The 21,099-nt window shown below is 35.9% G+C and overlaps 1 protein-coding gene across 1 annotated transcript in view; it reads left to right on the top strand.

Annotated features, from left to right (window-relative positions):
• The window catches only part of LOC112406138 (KH domain-containing, RNA-binding, signal transduction-associated protein 2-like), a 214,549-nt gene that overhangs the window by 84,830 nt on the left and 108,620 nt on the right, over nucleotides 1–21,099 (top strand). The window contains exon 2 of the mRNA XM_024754841.1: nucleotides 9,224–9,351. Within this exon, the coding sequence (XP_024610609.1) occupies nucleotides 9,224–9,351 (128 nt within the window). The remainder of the gene's footprint in view (nucleotides 1–9,223; nucleotides 9,352–21,099) is intronic.

Genomic DNA, 21,099 nt, shown 5'->3' with positions numbered 1-21,099 from the left:
GCAGCAAAATGAAGTTGGACCCCTACCTCACACCATATACAGAAAATTAATTCAACATAGATCAGAGACCTAAATGTAAGAACTGAAATTATAAAATTCTATGGGAATAAATCTTTTTGACCATGAGTTACACAATCGTTTCTTAGATATGACATAAAAGGTGACCACAAAAGAGAGAGAAAAATTGGACTACATAAAAATGAAAACTTATGTGGTACAAATGATACCATCAAGGAAATGAAAAGAAAACACACAGAATAGGAGAAAATATTTGCAAATTACTGTGTGATAAGAGACTTGTATCCAAGAATATAAGGAAATCTTCAAATCAATAGGAAAAGACTGTTAATTTAAATAAAAATAGGCAATGGATTAGAGTATACATTTCTCCATAGAATATATGCAAATTACCAGTAATCACATTAAAAGATGTCAACATAGTTATTAAAAGTGCAAATCAAAGTCAGAATGAGGTACAACTTCATACACACTAAGGTGGCTAAAATAAGATAGAAAATAACAAGTGTTGGATTTTAATATGATACAGTAACTTTGGAAAGCAGTTTGGCAATTGTTCAGAATGTTAAGCATATAGAAACTGTATGACTGAGTTAATTCCACCCCTAGGAATCTAGTCAAGAGAACTAAAAACAAATATCCACACAAAAACTGGTGCACAAATGCTCAAAACAACACTAGGTATTTTATCAAAAATGTAGAAACAACCTAAATTCCCATCAGCTGATGAATGGGGTAAAAAAAAAAAAAAAAAAAAGATGTATGCATACAGTAGAATATTATTTGGCTGTAAAAAGGAATGAAGTACCAATATATGCTACAACATGAATGAACCTCAAGAGCGATATGCTAAGTGAAGCAAGTGAGGCATAACAGGCCACACGGTGTGTGATTCCATTTGTGTGGAAAGTTCAGAAGAGGCAAGTCCATAGAGATAGAATTCTATAATTTATCATGACAAGCTATACCGTTTGTGAGACCTATGGAATCAAGCCTACCTTAAGATGAAATTCAGGCTGAGTAGCAACCAGACACTGGCCCCTTTCTCTTAGGTCCAGGGATGGTTTCATTCCTCAAGGATTTACTGCTTTATTGGCGAGGAGAGGCAGAGGAACACAAACTCAAAGAATAAAACTTTTCTCACTGCATCTAAAGAGGAGCAGCCAGAGACAGGCCTTTGTGTGCATTTGTTCAGCACCACGCCATGGTGATCAGAGGCCCTTCATAAGATATGGCCAGTCTGTTTTATCAGAGCTGCATGGGGATAACTAAAAAGAGGAATAGGAAGAACAAATGGAAAGTAGAATGGATCCAAGAAGCTAAAAAAAACCATCTTTAACTATTGTAGAAATTTTATTTTCTAATATAGCCCTTGATTATTTGCCCTTGATTCCTTATAGGAGCTTCCCTCTTTATTAGTTGGGAAAAGATGACTGGGGTCAAGGGAAAAGGTTGGTAAATTTTTTCTAAAGATTGGAAATCACTACAAGCACCAAGCCCATAAATTATATCCTAGCTAATTTCAAAGCAATCCAACTTATATATATATATATATATATATGGAATCTCAGAATTTCTTCTATATACCAGTGTCATAATTGGGTACCATTTGCATATATTATTCATCAAGATCAATGCTCCTATAGCATTGACCCATTGAAGATGTGTTCCCAGTTTATTATTTGTGGCATTCATAAATACTGCAAATGTATTTAATAAACTTGTGAATTTGGTTTACATAAGTATGGCTTATTGAAATATATAGGTAAGACATTAGGAATGGTATGAACAACAATAAAATAAACTATTCACTGTGATACTTGGAATTATAAGCCACTGGATAGTTAGCACTTGAGCACAGAGTGTTACTTCTTCTCCCTCCCAGTTACTTACACACAGTAAGACACTCTCTGTAACATTTGCTAAGTGATGAAAGTATTGGATGAAGAAACTGTGCCCTGGAGCAGATGAATGTGAAGCAGGTCATACTCAGTTCTATTTAAATGCTTTTTTTCTGTTGACATGTTAGGAATTTTTAACTCCAGTGAATAATAAGCCACCTTTATTCAATTCAGGAAAATTAAACACAAGGAGTGCCTGATGTAATTAGGCTTTTAAACATCTTGAAAATAAATGAAAACCAATTTAAGCACACCTGGGTGTAGTATTACTGTAAAATTAGTCAAAATGGTGAATATATTCTGATTTAGATAATTATCACAGTAAAATTAGGCTCAGAAAAAGTATTTTAATTTGAACAAACAGTGCAGCTTGAGCAGCTGATTTTAAAGGTGTTGCTTTCTTTTTATTAAGATGGTGTATCCCAAGATACCTTTGGCAAAAGTAAAGTCTCTCATTTTTTTCCCACAAACATAGGACATATGTTCTACTCATGCTTTAGAAATATAGTTGATTATGAATATGAGAAAATCAGAAGTAAATTATTAATGACTTCAGACTACTCCCATGTAACATTAGTAATTCACTGGAAAAAATCAAATATATTGAGTAAAAAAGACCATCTTGAGAGCTTATTTTTCAATATTTTATATGAAAAATTATATACATTACATGTCAACTCAAAGTTTCAGCCAACTTTCTAAACTACAATCAAAATTATAGCTAAACAGCAACATATAGTAACGAAATCATGTTTGGTTGTAAAGTGCTTAAAATATCACCTAATGTTTACTAAACGATAAGGGTGTAAAAAGTAGTTGTTTTGAATGCTCATCTCCTCTTTTAGATGTCAGTCCCTTTTCCCTTAGGCTTTCAAACATGAACATTCAAACATGAGAGTAAAACCACTCCAGATTATAAAACTTATTGTATTGCATTTTGAGGAAATAAATATGAATTTTAAAATGCTGTGTTTTGTGGAAATAAATGAGTTTTCCCATGTAAGCAATGATCTAAAAATCATTGTATTGACAGTCACATATATTATATGAAGTTTTTGACTTAAATACCAAGAGACATTTTTTCTAGAAAAACTTATTTGGACAGTCTGATGAGTAGTTCGATTTTGAGTTTATAGTTGATCATTTATTTTAATGGGTGCTGGGAGTAAAAAATAATAATAAATGTGATATGGTCCCTGGCCTCAAGGAAGTCACAGTTTAATGGTGGAAAACAGTTGTAAATAGAACAGTACAAAGTGATTAAAAGTGCTGTATTTAAAAAGTACAAAATGTTAAGGGAGACCCAGGATGGGATAGTCATGCAAGACAGGAGACATAGCCCTTCACCAATCAGAGGACACAGGAGGGATCAGGAGTGGCAAACTAAGGACTTTGGAAGCATGCTAAGGATGAATCTGCTTAGGGTCTGAGTGAGGATGGAACGCTGTGTGAGACAACACTAGACTGTGGCCAGAGATGAGAAAGGAATGGCTGATTGATTACTAGTGACAGGAAAAAAAATGAGAATTTAACCTTCAGTCAGCGAGAAGCAGGTACTTGTCAGTGCAGTGACACTCATTCATCCAACAAAGAAAATCTGAATGCTCAGTAGAGCCATGGAATAAACATGACACAAATACCATACTGCTATACAAAAGGGGAACGTGTAATGCTCAGATCTGTGTTTTAAAAAGCTAGCCAGGATGTGAAAGATAAGTCATGCATGGTCTTCAAGGAAACTAGTTTAAAGTCTGCTGCCACAGGTGGAAGTGGATGGAAAGGGTCTGGAGTAGTGGAGAGCCCCTGAGTGGAGGCTGGGGTTGAGGGGCCCCAGTGGGACCAAGGGGACTCGGTGACTGTTGTCTGCACAGTGAGGAGGGTTAGGCAGCAGCTCATGGGTAATGGCTAAGATCCGTGTTCTTCTTGTTCTCGGGTGACCAGAAAGAATAAGCTTTAGAGTTAAGTTGAATTCAGTTAGAGTTTCAAGTGTCTTGGAAATTTTAGGGTGGAAATGTCAAGTCAGAAGTTTTAGAACTCAGAAAGGTAGTTTGGGCTCAATGTCTGAAAAGGTGAAAGGTGGCCGATGCAGATGGTCGTCAATGCAGATGGTGATTTTTTGATGATGGCCATTCTGACCTGTGTGAGGTGATACTTCACTGTAGTTTTGATTTGCATTTCTCTAATAATTAGTGATGTTGAGCATATTTTCATGTGTTTGTCTTTTTTTAATTTCCTTTAAGTGTAAAGATTGTTTATTTGAGCTTTTTCTTGTTTTTTGAGGTAGATCTGTATTGCAGTGAACTTTCCTCTTAGTACACCTTTTCTGTATTTCATAGATTTTTGGTATGTCACATTTTCATTTTCATTTGTCTCCGGGTACTTTTTAATTTCTCCTTTGATTTCTTCATTGACCCAGTAGTTGTACAGTATCATGTTGTTCAGTCTCCATATATTTGTGATTTTTCCAGTTTTCTTCTTGTAGTTGATTTGTACTTTCATAGCATTTTCATTGGAAAAGAAGTTTGATCTGATTTCAGTCCTCTAATTTATTGAGACTTGTTTTGAGTCCCAGCATATGGTCTGTCCTTGAGAAAGTTTCACATGTCCTTGACAAGAGTGTGTATTCTGCTGTATTTGGATGGAATGTGCTGTACAAATCTATCAAATCCATGTGGTCTAATGTTTCATCTAAGGTCACTCTTTCCTTGTTGACTTTCTGTCTCAATGATCTATCCATTGATGTAAGTGGGGTGTTAAATTTCCTCTTATTGTGTTGCTGTCAATTTCTTCCTTTATGTCTGTTAATAATTGTTTATATATTTTGGTGCTCCTTTTTAGGTATATATATATTTATTATGTCTTCTTAATGAATTGTCTAGAGTTTTAGTTTTGTAAGATGAAGAAGTTATGGAGATCTGTTGCACAATAATGTGAATGTACTTATCACTACTGAGCTATACACTTAAAAATGACTAAAATGATAAATAATGTTATGTAGTTTTTACCATAATAAAGAGAATACCTTCTTACTGTACCTTCCATCTGACTTAAACCAATGAGTGAAGTTGTGCAAGGTGCATACAGGCATACCAACATTTAACTCTGTTGTAATCTCCACATAACCCTATGGTGTACTGTGGTGATAGCCACTAAAAATAAGTTAATGAATGCTAAAATAAATCCTTGAATCTATCTACCTATCTAAATATCTATCTATATCTTAACACATAAACAGTGAAAGAAAAACAAAAATATTAAAATCTTTGTAGTTTAACATTTTTTAACAAAATTAAGCTTTCCTTTATGTATTATGTTTTTCCAACAATATGGAAGCCATATTTAAATAGAGACTGTATAAAAAATAACTATATAAAATGACTCAACATCTCTATAAAAAACTGATTAGTTATTGCTGGATGATAATCAGTGCCTTTCCATTTTTATGGATACCTATATTGTCTGAACATTCCACAATGAATATGCATTAATTATGAAGTAAAAAAAGAATTACTTTAAAAATTTAAAGTAATTTTTAAATTTACAAAAGGAAAAGTGTGTATGCCTTATTTTCCATGGTTTTAAAATCAGGCAAGTTTGGTATATACCACTTTGTGACTATACAGTCGAGAAGTGCAATGACTGATCTATTAGTCATATATTAATAGATACATCAGGGAAGATGAGATAATTCCCTGAAACTATCAAAAGGGCAAAATAAATATAAAATTCTTTTAAGGAAAACATAAAGATGGCCAAGAGGCACATGAAAAGATGCTCAACATCATTAATTATTAGAGAAATGCAAATCAGAACTACAATGGCTTCACACTGGTCAGAATGGCCATCATCAAAATATCCACAAACAATAAATACTGGAGAGGATGTGGAGAAAAGGGAACCCTCTTGCACTGTTGGTGGGAATGTAAATAGATATAGCCAATATGGAGAACAGTATGGAGGTTCCTTAAAAAACTAAAAATAGAACTACCATATGACCCAGCAATCCTACTACTGGGCATATACCCTGAGAAAACTATAATTCAAAAAGACACATGCACCCCAGTGTTCATTGCAGCACTATTTACAGTAGGACATGGAAGCAACTTAAAAGTCTATCGACAGGGCTTCCCTGGTGGCGCAGTGGTTGAAAGTCTGCCTGCCGATGCAGGGGACACGGGTTCGTGCCCCGGTCCGGGAAGATCCCACACGCTGCGGAGCAGCTGGGCCCGTGAGCCATGGCCGCTGAGCCTGGCGTCCAGGGCCTGTTCTCCGCAACGGGAGAGGCCACAACAGTGAGAGGCCCGCTTACCGCAAAAAAAAAAAAAAAAAAAGTCTATCGACAGATGAATGTATAAAGAAGATGTGGTACATATACACAATGGAAAATTACTCAGCCATTAAAAGGGAGAAAATTGGATCATTTGTAGAGACGTGGATGGACTTAGAGACTGTCATACAGAGTGAAGTAAGTCAGACACAAAAAGACAAATATTGTATATTAATGCATATATGTGGAATCTAGAAAAATGGCACAGATGAAAGTGTTTGCAGAGCAGAAATAGAGACACAGACATAAAGAACAAACGTATGGATTCCAAGGGGGGAAAGGGGGATGGGATGCATTGGGGGATTGGGATTGACATATATACACTATGTATAAAATAGATAACTAATGAGAATGATGCTGTATAGCATTGAACTCTACTCGATGTTCTGTGGTGACCTAAATGGGAAGGAAATCCAAAAAGGAGGGTATATATGTATGCATATGGCTGATTCACTTCGCTATACAGCAGAAACTAATAAAATATTGTCAAGCAATATACCCCAATTAAAAGGAAAAAAAAGAAAAGAAATTTTTAAAGGAAAGTATAGAAATTAACAGAAAAATCAGTGGAAATGGTATTTCATCCAGCCCCATTTCTTGATGGAAAACTTGTCGGAATTAATCATCAAGTGATCAAAGTTCAAATGTCTAAAAATGCCTAAGTGGTAGCTTTGTAGAGAGCAAATAATGTCAGACAAATTTAATTTATATCTATGACAGAGTGACAAGGATAAACCAATAGGAATTGCATTGAATCTGTACATTGCCTTGGCTACTATAGTCATTTTGACAATATTGATTCTTCCAATCCAAGAACATGGTATATCTTTTCATCTGTTTGTGTCGTCTTTTATTTCTTTCATCAGCATCTTATAGTTTTTGGAGTACAGGTCTTTTGTCTCCTTAGGTAGGTTTATTCCTAGATACATTTTGTTTTTGATTAGATGGTAAATGGAATTGTTTCTTGATTTTTTCCTTCTGATCTTTCATTGCTAGTGTATAGAAATGCAAAAGATTTCTGTGTATTAATTTTGTATCCTGCAACTTTACCAAATTAATTGATGAGTTCTAGTAGTTTTCTGGCAGCATCTTTAGGATTTTCTATGTATAGTATCATGTCATCTGCAAACAGTGACAGTTTCATTTCGTCTTTTCCAATTTGGATTCTTTTTATTTCTTTTTCTTCTGTTATTTCCATGGCTAGAATTTCCAAGACTATGTTGAATAAAAGTGGCAAGAGTGGACATCCTTGTCTTGTTCCTGATCCTAGAAGAACTGCTTTCAGCTTTTCACCATTGAGTATGATGTTAGCTATAGGCTTGTCATATATGGCCTTTATTATGTTGAGGTATGTTCCCTCTGTAATTTTCTGGAGAGTTTTTATCATAAATCAGTGTTGAATTTTTTCCAAAGTCTTGTCTGCATCTGTTGAAATGATCATATCGTTTTTATTCTTCAGTTTGTTGATGTGGTATATCACACTGATTGACTTGTGGATACTGAAAAATTCTCACATCCCCAGGATAAATCGCACTTGATCATGGTGTATGATCCTTTTAATGTTTTGTTGGATTCAGATTGCTAATATTTTGTTGAGGAATGTTTATCAGTAATATTGGCCTATAATTTTTTTTGTGTGTGTGGTATCTTTGTCTGGTTTTGGTACCAAGGTGATGGAGCTTGGGAGTGTTCCTTCCTCTGCAGTTTTTTGGAATACTTTAAGAAGGATGGGTGTTAGCTCTTCTCTCAACATTTGATAGACTTTGCCTGTGAAGCCATCTGGTCCTGGACTTTTGTTAGTTGAGAGTTTTTTAATCACGAATTCAATTTCTGTTCATTTTTTCCTATTTCTTCCTGATTCAGTCTTGGGAGATTGTACCTTTCTAAGAATTTGTCCATTTCTTCCAGGTTGTCCATTTTATTAGCCTATAGTTGCTTGTAGCAGTCTCTTACAAACCTTTGTATTTCTGTGGCAAATAAATTAATTTTAAAAAGGAAGGAAGGATAAATAGTGTATGTTTGCTTAAAAGATATTCAGGACTTTCCTGGTGGTGCAGTGGTTAAGAATCTGCCTGCCAGTGCAGGGGACATGGGTTCGAGCCCTCATCTGGGAAGTTCCCACATGCCGCAGAGCAACTAAGCCCATGCACCAGACTACTGAGGCTGCGCTCTAGAGCCCACAAGCCACAACTACTGAGCCTGTATGCCACAACTACTGAAGCCCGCACACCTAGAGCCCATGCTCCGCAACAAGAGAAGCCCGTGCACCACAATGAAGAGTAGCCCCCATTCACTACAACTAGAGAAACCTGTGCACAGCAACAAAGACCCAATGCAGACAAAACAATAAATAACAAAAAAATATTCACTTTGGGAAGATTCTCATAAGGATAAATTAGTATTTCCTCTTAAACATCTATGTAGGTAATTTCATGTTGATGAATATGAATGATATAATTTACAGATTTAATCCTTTATGTGACTTTTCTGTGACTCCCCTTTTTAATTGGATTTAAGTTTGTTAGAATATAAAATAGCATACTGTTTATCTCTACTACCCTATTTTAGATAATGGATGATTTCTATTTTCAGTTATTTTTCCTTAGGAACAATTCTGACTGAAAACAAAACATTTAACGTTAAAATATATTTGTTCTATTCATTGCTCCTAGGAAATTTATGTTTGCTTAGATATTTTAAATAATTAAAGGGAATATTATTTCTCAAATTTTGTTTGAAGATGTTAAAAGTTAATTAAATGCATCCTTTGTTTCACAGAAGACAGTTGTATCTTCAGTCACTGCTTTTTGGTTTTAGTTGATATAGATCATTGTACAGACAGTACAGTAGCATAGCTTTCAGTCCCTTTATCAAGGTTCTTCAAAATCTTATTTAAGAAAGGGAGTGATAAGAACAGTCAGTGTATTTATGATGACTTCTTATTTCATTTAATGTTTTTCTTGTGAATTTTTTTCAGAAATTGAAAAATTTCAAGGTTCTGATGGAAAAAAGGAAGATGAAGAAAAGAAATATCTTGATGTCATCAGCAACAAAAACATAAAGCTCTCAGAAAGGGTATTGATTCCTGTCAAACAGTATCCAAAGGTACTGTAATATATGCTTTGTTCACATAGAATTAAGAAAAAATTGATAAAAATAAGACTTGATGGTTTATACATTGTCTTTCATGAAATAAATGTGTAAAGCTTCATTTTATTAATATATACAAATATATGATACTGACATAGAAGAAGGAAAACTCTTTGAAAGTACAATAATTTTCAACTGATGGCTGTATTTTTATTCTGTGAATATGGGAAGCATAACTAGATATTTTAATCATTGATTTAATGTGTAAATCATTTGACAATTTGATTTTTCAAATATGCGCACTCAATAATGTTTTGGTTCATGTTAAAATGCATATTCTTATTGCAAAAGGGAGTAGAATTACCCCTACTGTCAATATATAGCATTAGCCAAACAGCAGAGAATTATTATATTTAGGAAGGTAATATAGTCTTTATTAGACCCTTGGATTGTAATCTCTAGTCTTCTATATTCAGAGTCCATTTATATAATGATTATGATAGTATTTTCTTGAAAATACTTTTTCACTAGACACTTTGTCATCATGTGATATTTTTATCAGCAGAATCATTATTATAAAATATAACATTTCAATAGCATGGTTTCATTACTTATATTCATAAATTCCAATGGTTGAAAGCAGTTTCTTTTTTTAATTTTTTTTCAAGTAAACTACCTAAGCAAAAAAAAAAAAGGAAACTCAAAGATTTAAGCTGGTAATTGTCTGAAAAGTGTATCTGAAGCAAAGACCATATAATTATCCTAATAATAAAGATTACAGAAATAAATGCTGTAGTTTACCAATTGTCTTCTAATATGATAAAGTTTAGTAAATACAATTAAGTAGAAGGTTGTATTTATAATTATTTCAAACAGAATAAGCTGTTACAGCACATCAAACCATAAAATTTAACTTTCAGATGAGGTTTTTTGGGCATACACGTTTTTGGTTTTTGTGTTTATTTTGAGCTAGACTTACACTATTGCAAGACAGGTACATTCAATAGATATATATTTATAATTTAAATTTTATGAAATTTACTTTACACTTATGTTTTAAAATATTAAATTGGGCTGTCATAGAAATGTACATGAAAAGTTTTACTTAGTAATGAAATATGGTAGAAAAATGATGGGGTATTGTGTCTTTTTTAAGGAACCTGGTTAATTAAACCTTTAGAGTCTAGATTGAGTACAGGTTCCTTCTTTAAATCATATATTTAAATATTACATAACTTGATACTTTTTCTCAGAATAATACTTGTCCATTCTTTGGATATGAGAAAGCTCATGATAGACTCAGTATCTGCTTCTCAATAAAATGTAGCTGTATATCTCTGGCCAAGTTGTGTTGGCATTTCAAGTCCTGATAGCTCTCCAAGTGATGGGTGTGAGTGATGTTATGCTGAATATTACAGTAGTAGTTTACACTTGATTCATAATGATGACTACTGAAACAAGAATATTTTATGGTGTCAATTTTTGTGTGATATTTAATTTCATAATTTATAGGAAGGTTTTTAAACAACAAAACCACCTATTATTCATATTGAAATAAACCATGTCTCACTAGCAAATTATTGTACGCCCTTGAATTTTTAGAATCACAGAATGCTTAAGCTGGGACTAATCTTGGAAATCACAGAATATATAAAACTTCTATTTTACAGATGTGGTAACTAATTATGACTTGCTCATAAAAAATTCACAAGTAATTGTGAACTGCTCAAAGAAATAATCTTTGCTCTAGATGGAATGCTTCACGAGGCTGCTGTTATTTTAAATTCTTCATTTTTTTGTGAACCATTACATTTTTAACTTGACTAAAAATGCTCAAATTTTACATGACTTTTTCATATAAAGTGTGGAAGAAAGTTAAAACTGATAGCTCCTAATGATTAATAGTTTTATGGAGTATTATCAAATAATTTATGCCTTATAAAATCTACCATTTTTATGAATATAATGAATATAATGCCAAACTTCTTTATTTATTACAGTGATGTGCATTTCATACATCTAATTATCACACATAGAGAACTCTTAGAGCCCTTTTACAGAAAAAGAATACTGAGAAACACAATCATCTATCAAGTTGACCTACATTTGTTTTTGCTTGTTTTTATACTATAACAATAAAATTAAAATCAACGTTTTGAAAACAATATTTACTTTCAAAAGCGGTGTTTCTCTCCTGCTGACTGAATATCTGTGGTGTTAAGATTATAATCTCTAATCTTGAACCGTATTTGCTGTGCATTTGTGATCTGTAACACGTATAGTGTGGTATGATCCTGTGAACTGTTGAGCAGGACACAAGAGTATGGGTTCAAGGTTTACTCTTTTAAAATAAAAAGTGATGCACCCTTTAGGGGTCCATCAGGGAAAGGCCTGCCTCACACGTCTTCTCCCACAGCTGTCCCTGCCCTTGATGCCTGCTGTGTGGACTGACAGTCTATGTGGTGATGACATCATCCTCTCCAACAAAGAGTAATATAGAATTATGGGAATTCTTGAGGAAATGACCTCATCCCGATTTTAATACTTGACCTTTTACGGACAGATTTTGTTTCAATTAGTCTCTAATTCAAGTTAGTTTGCTGACTTACAAGGAACTGAGAGAAATTTAAGATTGAAATTATAGAAAATATAAGAATACTTTTCACACACATTAAGAATGATTTATCTAGTGTTTTGTAGTTAATCACTTAATTTGGAGGAAAAAAGCCATATTAAATTATTTTAATGGACAGTTTTTCTTGTTTGTTTTAATTTTTTTTGTTTGTAACAAGATTAGTAAATAAATAGACTTTGTATATCTATTGTTTACATTTGCAAATGTTTTAGAATCAGAGTGATTATGTCTTGATGGTCAAATCTCTAAGGAGGCAGTGTGGTCAGTATGTTCCTCTATAATCCTGAGATTAGTGGAAAACTCACCACCTTTAACATTAGCTCTTTCTCCCTGAATCCATACACACGGCACTTTATAGTCCAATACACATTTACTTTTTTCAAATTTGGATAATTCCAACTCTTATGCATATTATAATCAGAATCAGTTTACAGTCTCTATCAGGCAAGTGGTAGTTGTAACTCACTGTTTTTGTCTGTAAACTTTGCACATGTGAATTTGGTCATGGCTTCTTATATTGAGTTGTTTGTAGTGCTGGAAGTATGTGTATTGAGTTTAGTTGCTTTTGAAAGTGTATTAGGGCATTATGATTTAGTGTTGATGTGCTAGGAGATTACATATACAGAAAAGGAAGAGAACTGTAGCTTGGGGCATAAATTTGATATTAATGAAGACAGTCTTCATCCTTGCAAGAAGCAGAAAAAAGTGCCTTACAGGACATAAGAAACTAAGATACACATAATGTTGGCTGCTGTGTTCTGTTTTGTTCTGCTAGAAGGATGACTATCACAAGCAGGCATCCATGCAGAAGGATGCCCGTCACAAGCATGGGCACAGTGAGGAGGGTCAGAGGATGGGGCAGTACTGCCTCCACCTGCTGGAGACCTGCCTGTTGCTATTGTGCCTATTTGTCCATCTGGGCAATTCAACCTCTCAGTGTCTTTTAAAAATACCTTTTTGATGTTGCCTTTAGAATCCTCTGAAATACATCAGACATCTTCTTCAATTAAATTTGCCCCAAGGCCCAAATTTTATTTCTCGACTCAAATTACTGCCAACTTTTAAAGCAATAAATTTCCGGGAGCATAAATCAGCCCCCAAAATTTAGCCCCTTTTAAGATCAAATGCAGCCATGTCCCCCTGTGCTGCTTTTGAAATCAATTCCTTATGTAGATTAATGCAGAAAATTAAAGTTCCAAAATATGTTCAAAAACACCACACTTGCTCTATATTTTGTCTTTGCCTGCTCAGTCCCAGAGAGAGGGGCTGCCTTCTGTGCCTGGTTGGAAGCACTCTCCGCAGCCTGGCATGTCCTCCCACAAATCTTGTTTCCTTCTCTGTACTTTGAAAGATGAAAACCAAAACCTATTATTTTTTCTCACTTTTAAAGTAATTATCAGAACATTTAAGAATGGTTAATAGGATGATGAGTTAAGGTGGCAGAGGAGTAGGAGGACGTGGAGTTCATCTCTCTCCACAGATGCATCAGGAATACAACTATAGATGCAACAGTTCTCACAGAACACTGGCTGAATGCTAGCAGAAGACCTTGAACAACAGAAAGGACTATAAAATTCTTGCATAACTGGGTATGACAAAAAAAAAAAAAAAAAAAAAGGTAGAGGATGAGGAGAGGAAGTGGGACAGGACCTGCATGCACAGTTGGGGAGCTGAAGCAGAGGAGAGATTCCTGGATTTGGGGAAACCCCTCTCTGACAGGGAAATCAATTGAGACAGAAGGGAAGCATTTGAGGCTGTTGGAAGAGGGTGAAGCGGCTGATCTGTGACAGATGCAGCAGACTCAGAACTACACAGACAGTCCGTACTGTGGCCCTACGTGCCCCGGACTGGGACGTGTGTTCACAGGTGTGCAAGGGAGCTGGGAGCTGGAGCATGGGGATTGGAGAAGAGGCCTGGGGCGAGAACTGGTGTTGGCTGTGGGAAGACAGACTGAGGGGACAGGAGGGAAGAAGTCCACAGCAGGGAATGCCTACAGAGGAAGACCGGACTGCCATGGAAGCAGGCACTACTGCTGAGTCACACTCAGGGGGAGGAGCCACTATTGTAGCCTCTCTGTCCCCTCATGCTGGCACCTGCCAATGGACAATAAAAGAAGCCCTCTCAGGGCCAGCCCTCGCATGCCAGCTTCCGGGCACCAAAAATAGCCTGGCCAGGGCCAGCCCTCATGCACCTTACGCCAGGTGCCAGAAAAGGCCCTCACTAGGGCCATATCTCTTGCACCCATGGTCGCTGACTTCCCTGCACATTTGGCACCACCAGGGCTCCTGCCATCCAAGCAGTCATACCACCTCTGCGCCTGGTCCTCACTGGGGCAGAGCCATGAGCTCCAAGGCATCCTCAAGACCAGACTCCTGTGGGTGGACCACATGCAGAGTTGGGGATAAAACCAAAGCTGAACCCCAGGGATGGGGCGACTAAGAAAGAGGATTGAAAATCTTTCCATGAGCTGTACAAGCTGCAGATTAAATCCACATGATCAGCTAGACCCTACGTCTATCCAATATCTGAGTAAACAATGAGTGTTCCCACAAATGAAAACAGTCTATCTCTGGCAGCTGTGGAGTTTGGGGACAAGAACACACAGGAATTGGGCCACATCAGAGTCTGTGTGGTCCCCACAGGGCCCACAGCAGGTCCAGGGACCAGCCCAGAGGCAGAGGAGGGCCTCCTGGGGAGGCAGAGGTGAGCTGTGGCTCATGACGTGTGCAAGGACACTTAACAGCTGAGACCCCAGGGAAACATAATTATTACTATTACTTTTATTATGTTTTGATTCATTCTCTTGTTGGTTCTAGCTTTTTTTTTTTTTTCAGTTTATTTTGGGGGGGAATCTTCATGTTTTATAACATTTAAAAAATTTTTTATATATTTCTGTTTTCAGTTTTCTTTTATGTTGTTCTGTGTTCTTTTCTCTCATTTTTTTTCTTTTTCTTTCATATATTTTGTGTTTTAAAAAAATTTCCCATTTCTACTTTCCTTTTCTGTTGTTTTGTTTTTTCCCTTTTTTAAAAATTATTTTTATCGGTTTGTTCTGTTTCTTTGCTTTATTCTTCAGCTGGCATACTTCTTTGGTTTTGTTTTTAGGTTTTGTGTTTTTGTTAGTTTTGATTCTAATTCTTTGATTTCGTTTTTAGGTTCTTCAGTTTCTCTGGTTGTTCTCTTGCTTTTTTTGTTTCTGTTTTGTTTTTTTTCTGTTTTTGTTTGGTTCTGTTTTTCTTTCTTCTGCACGTGTGTGTGTTTCCTTGTTTCTGTTGTTGGTTGTTTGATTCTGTTTTTACCATTTGTCTGGGGCCTTGTTTGTATTTTTTTTTCCTTTCTTTTACTTTAATATATTTTTTATCTTAGTTTTTTACATTTCTATTTCTATGTTGCTTTTCTGTTGTTCTGTCTTCTTTCCCCGTTTTCTTTTTTTTTAATCGTTTTTGTCACTTTGTTTCTTTGCTTCATTCTTCAATTGGCACTCTGCTTTGGTTTGGTTTTTTTGGTTTTGTGTTTTTGTTACTTTTCTTTTTAATGGTTTGATTTCATTCCTGGGTTTGTTTGTCTGGTTGTCCTCTTGCGTTTTGCTTTATTTGGCTCTGTTTCTTTTGTGTGTGTGTGTGTGTGTGTGTTTCCTTGTTTCTGTTTCTGTTTGTTTGATTTTAATTTTTACCATTTGTCTGGGGTTTTGTTACTGTTTTAAAAAAATTTTTTAATCACCTTTATTGCCAGGATGAGTGACTTGCAGGGTCTTGGTTCCCTGACTGGAAGTTGGGCCTGAGGCTCCAGGGTGGAAGCACTGAGTCCAGGACACTGGACCATGAGAGAATTCCCTGCCCTAGGGAAGATTAATCACCAAGTGCTTTCACGGAGGCCTCTATCTGAATCCAAGACCCAGCTCCACCCAACTGCCTGCAGCTCCCAGGGCTGAATGCCTCACACCAAAAAACAAATAAGACAGGAAGACAAAACCATGCATCAACATACAGACGACCTAAAGTCATACTAAGCTCACAGACACCCCAAAACATACCACCTGACACAGCCCTGCTCATCAGAGGGAAAAGACTGAGCTCCATCCACTAGAATGCAGGCACCAGTCCTTCCCATCAGGAAGCCTAAGCAAGCCACTGGACCAACTTCACCACTGGGGGCAGAGAACAGAAGCAAGAGGAACTACGACCCTGCAGCTGAGGGATAGTATACCTCAAATACTGTAAATTAGACAACATGAGAAGACAGGGAAATATCTTGCAGGCAAAGGAGCAAGATAAAAACCCACAAAACCAGGGCTTCCCTGGTGGCGCAGTGGTTGAGAGTCCTCCGGCAGATGCAGGGGACATGGGTTCGTGCCCCGGTCCAGGAAGATCCCACATGCCGCGGAGCAGCTAGGCCCATAAGCCATGGCCACTGAGCCTGCACGTGCGTCCGGAGCCTGTGCTCTGCAACGGGAGAGGCCACATCAGTGAGAGGCCCACGTACATCAACAACAACAACAAAAAAACCCACACAACCAAATAAATGAAGATGAACTAGGCAAATTACCTGAAACTACTAAAGAGAGTAAATATGAACCAAAATCTTGGAAATAGAATACAGAAAATACAAGAAACATTTAACAAGAACCGAGAAGAACTAAAGAGCAAACAAACAGTAGTGACCAACACAGTAACTGAAATTAAAAATAATCTAGAAGGAATCAATAGCAGAATAACTTAGGTAGAAGAACGGATACGTGAGCTGGAAGTTAGAATGGTGGAAATAAATGCTGCAGAGCAGAATAAAGAAAAAATAATGAAAAGAATTGAGGACAGTCTCAGAGACTTCTGGGACAATATTAAGCACACCAACCTTTGAATTATAGGCGTCCCAGAAGAATAATTTAAAAAGAAAGGGTCTGAGAAAATATTTCAAGAGATTATAGTTGAAAACTTCCCCAAAACGGGAAAGGAAATAATCAGTCAAGTCCCAGAAGTGTAAAGAGTCCCATACAGGATAAACCCAAGGAGAAACATGCCAAGACACATATTAATCAAACTAACAAAAATTAAACAAAATGAAAAAATACTGAAAGCAGGAAGGGAAAAGCAACAAATAATATACAAGGGAATCCTCATAAGGATAACAGCTGATCTTTCAGCAGAAACTCTTCAAGCCAGAGGAGAGTGGCAGGATATATTTAAAGTGATGAAAGGGAAAAACCTATAACCAAGATTCCTCTACCCAGCAAGGATCTCATTCAGATTTGATGGAGAAATCAAAAGCTTTACAGACAAGCAAAAGCTAAGAGAATTCAGCACCACCAAACCAGCTTTACAACAAATGCTAAAGGAACTTCTCTAGGCAGGAAACACAAGATAAGGAAAAGATCTACAAAAACAAACCCCCAAAATTAAGAAAATAAAAGGAACATACATATAAATAACTACCTTAAATGTAAATGGATTAAATGCTGCAACCAAAAGTCACAGATTGGCTGAATGGATACAAAAACAAGACCTGTATTTGTGCAGTCTACAAGAGATCAACTTCAGACCTAGGGACACATACAAGCTGAGAGTGAGGGGATGGAAAAAGATACTCCATGAAAATAGAAAACAAAAGAAAGCTGGAGCAGCAATTATTGTATCAGACAAAAGAGACTTTGAAATAAAGACTGTTACAAGAGACAAAGAAGGATACTACATAATGATCAAGCGATCAATCCAAGAAGAAGATATAACGATTGTAAATATTTATGCACCCAACATAGAAGCACCTCAATACATAAGTCGAATGTTAACAGCCATAAAAGGGGAAATCAACAGTAATACAATAATAGTAGGGGACTTTAACATCCCATTTACACCAATGGACAGATCATCGAAAATGAAAACAAATAAGGAAATACAAGCTTTAAATGACACATTAGAAAAAATGAACTTGATTGATATGTATAGAACATTCCATCCAAAAACAAGAGTACACTTTCAAATGCACGTGGAACGTTCTCCAGGATAGATCACTTCCTGGGTCACAAATCAAGCCTTGGTAAGTTTAAGAAAATTGAAATCGTATAATGCATCTTTTCTGACCACAACACTATGAGACTAGATATCAGTTACAGGGAAAAAACTGTGAAAAATGCAAACACATGTAGGCTAAACAATATGATACTAAATAAACAAAAGATCATTGAAGAAATCAAAGATGAAATCAAAAAATATCTAGAAACAAATGACAATGAAAACATGACTACCCAAAACCTATGGGATGCAGCAAAAGCCATTCTAATAGGGAAGTTTATAGCAATACAATCCTACCTCAAGAAACAAGAAAAATCTCAAATAAACAACCTAACCTTATACCTAAAGCAATTAGAGAAAGAAGAACAAAAAGAAAAAAACCCAAAATTAGCAGAAGGAAAGAAATCATAAAAATCAGATCAGAAATCAATGAAAAAGAAATGTAGGAAACAATAGCAAAGATCAATAAAACTAAAAGCTGGTTCTTTGATAAGAAAACAAAATTGATAAGCCATGGCAGACTCATCACGAAAAAAAGGGAGAAGACTCAAATCAACAGAATGAGAAATGAAAAAGGAGAAGTAACAAATGGCACTGCAGGAATACAAAGGATCATGAAAAATGGCTACAAGCAACTATATGCCAAAAAAATGGACAAGCTGGAATATATGGACAAATTCTTAGAAATGTACAACCTTCAAGGATTGAACCAGGAAGAAATAGAAACTATGAACAGATCAATCAAAAGCACTGAAATTGAAAATGTGATTACAAATCTTCCAACAAACAAAAGCCCAGAGCCAGATGGCTTCACAGGCGAATCATATCAAAAATTTAGTGATGAGCTAACACCTGTCCTTCTCACACTCTTCCAAAATATAGCAAGGGAGGAACACTCCCAAACTCATTCTACGAGTTCACCATCACCCTGATCCCAAAACCAGACAAAGATGTCACAGAAAAAGAAAATTATAGACCAATATCGCTGATGAAGAGAAATGCAAAAATCCTCAACAAAATACTAGCAAACAGAATCCAACAGCACATTAAATAGATCATATACCATGATCAAGTGGGGTTTATCCCAGGAATGCAAGAATTCTTCGATATATGCAAATCAATCACTGTGATACACCATATTAACAAATTGAAGAATAAAAACCATATGATCATCTCAATAGATGCAGAAAAAGCTTTCGACAAAATTCAACACCCATTTATGATAAAAACTCTCCAGAAAATGGGCATAGAGGGAACTGAGCTCAACATAATAAAAAACCATATATGACAAATCCACTGCCAACCAACATCATTCTCAGTGGTGAAAAACTGAAAGCATTTCCTCCAAAATCAGGAACAAAACAAGGATGTCCACTCTCACCACTTTTATTCACGTAGATTTGGAAATCCTAGTTATGGCATTCAGAGAAGAAAAAGAATTAAAACAATCCAAATTGGAAAAGAAGCAGTAAAACTGTCACTGTTTGCAGATGACATGATACTATACTTAGAAAATCATAAAGTGGCCACCAGAAAACTACTAGAGGTAATCAATGAATTTGGTAAAGTAGCAGGATACAAAATTAATACACAGAAATCTCTTGCATTCATATACATTAGCAACAAAAAGTCAGAAACAGAAATTAAGGAAACACTCCCATTTACCATTGCAACAAAAAGAATAAAAAACCTAGGAATAATCCTACCTAAGGAGGCAACAGATCTGTATGCAGAAAACTATAAGACACGGATGAAAGAAATTAAAGATGATACAAACAGATGGAGAGATATACCATGTTCTTGGATAGGAAGAATCAACATTGTGAAAATGACTATACTACCCAAAGCAATCTACGGATTCAGTGCAGTCCCTATCAAACTACCAGTGGCATTTCTCACAGAACTAGAACAAAAAAATTCACAATTTTGGGGAAACACAAAAGACCCCAAATAGCCAAAGCAATATTGAGAAAGAAAAATGGAGCTGGAGGAATCAGGCTCCCTAACTTCAGAATATACTACAAAGCTACAGTAATCAAGACAGTATGGTACTGACACAAAAACAGAAATATAGATCAATTGAAAAGGACAGAAAGCCCAGAGATAAACCCACATACATATGGCCACCTTATCTTTGATAAAGGAGGCAAGAATATACAATGGAGAAACGACAGCCTCTTCACTAAGTGGTGCTGGACAGCTACATGTAAAAGAATGAAATTAGAACACGTCCTAACACCATACACAAAAATAAATTCAAAATGGATTAAAGACCTAAATATAAGGTCAGACACCATAAAACTCTTAGAGGAAAACATAGACAGAGCACTGTATGACATAAAGCACAGCAAGATCCTTTTTGTTTTAAGGGAAAAAAATGTCATGAAGAACGTAGGGGTAAGACAGGAACAAAGTCGCAGACCTACTGGAGAACGGACTTGAGGATATGGGGAGGGGGAAGGGTGAGCTGTGAAAGGGCGAGAGAGAGTCATGGACATATACACACTAACAAACGTAGTAAGGTAGATAGCTAGTGGGAAGCAGCCGGATGGCACAGGGATATTGGCTCGGTGCTTTGGGACAGCCTGGAGGGGTGGGATAGGGAGGGTGGGAGGGAGGGAGCCACAGAGGGAAGACATATGGGAACATATGTATATGTATAACTGATTCACTTTGTTATAAAGCAGAAACTAACACACCATTGTAAAGCAATTATACCCCAATAAAGATGTTAAAAAAAAAAAAAATGAAATTTAGATGCATATTACAACATGGATGAATATTGAAAACATCATGTTAATAAGGAGAATAAGCCGGACACAAAAGGGCAAATATTGTATGATTCCACTTATGAAATGTACTTAGAACAGGCACATTCATAGGTACAAAAAGTGTAATCGAGGTTACCCGGGGCTGTGGAGAGAGATGAATGGAGAGTTATTGTTTAATAGATATAGAGTTTCTCTTTGGGATGATGAAAAAGTTCTGGAAATGGACGTGGTGATGGTTGCACATTGTGAATGTACTTAATGCCACTCAATTCCACATTTAAAAATAGTTAAAATGGTAAATTTTATGTTGTGTATATATATATATATATATATATATATATATCTATATATG

This window comes from Neophocaena asiaeorientalis, unplaced genomic scaffold, assembly GCF_003031525.2.
Source record: "Neophocaena asiaeorientalis asiaeorientalis breed wild unplaced genomic scaffold, Neophocaena_asiaeorientalis_V1.1 scaffold690, whole genome shotgun sequence".
Classification (NCBI taxonomy): domain Eukaryota; kingdom Metazoa; phylum Chordata; class Mammalia; order Artiodactyla; family Phocoenidae; genus Neophocaena; species Neophocaena asiaeorientalis.
This window is presented reverse-complemented; position numbering and strand designations above follow the sequence as displayed.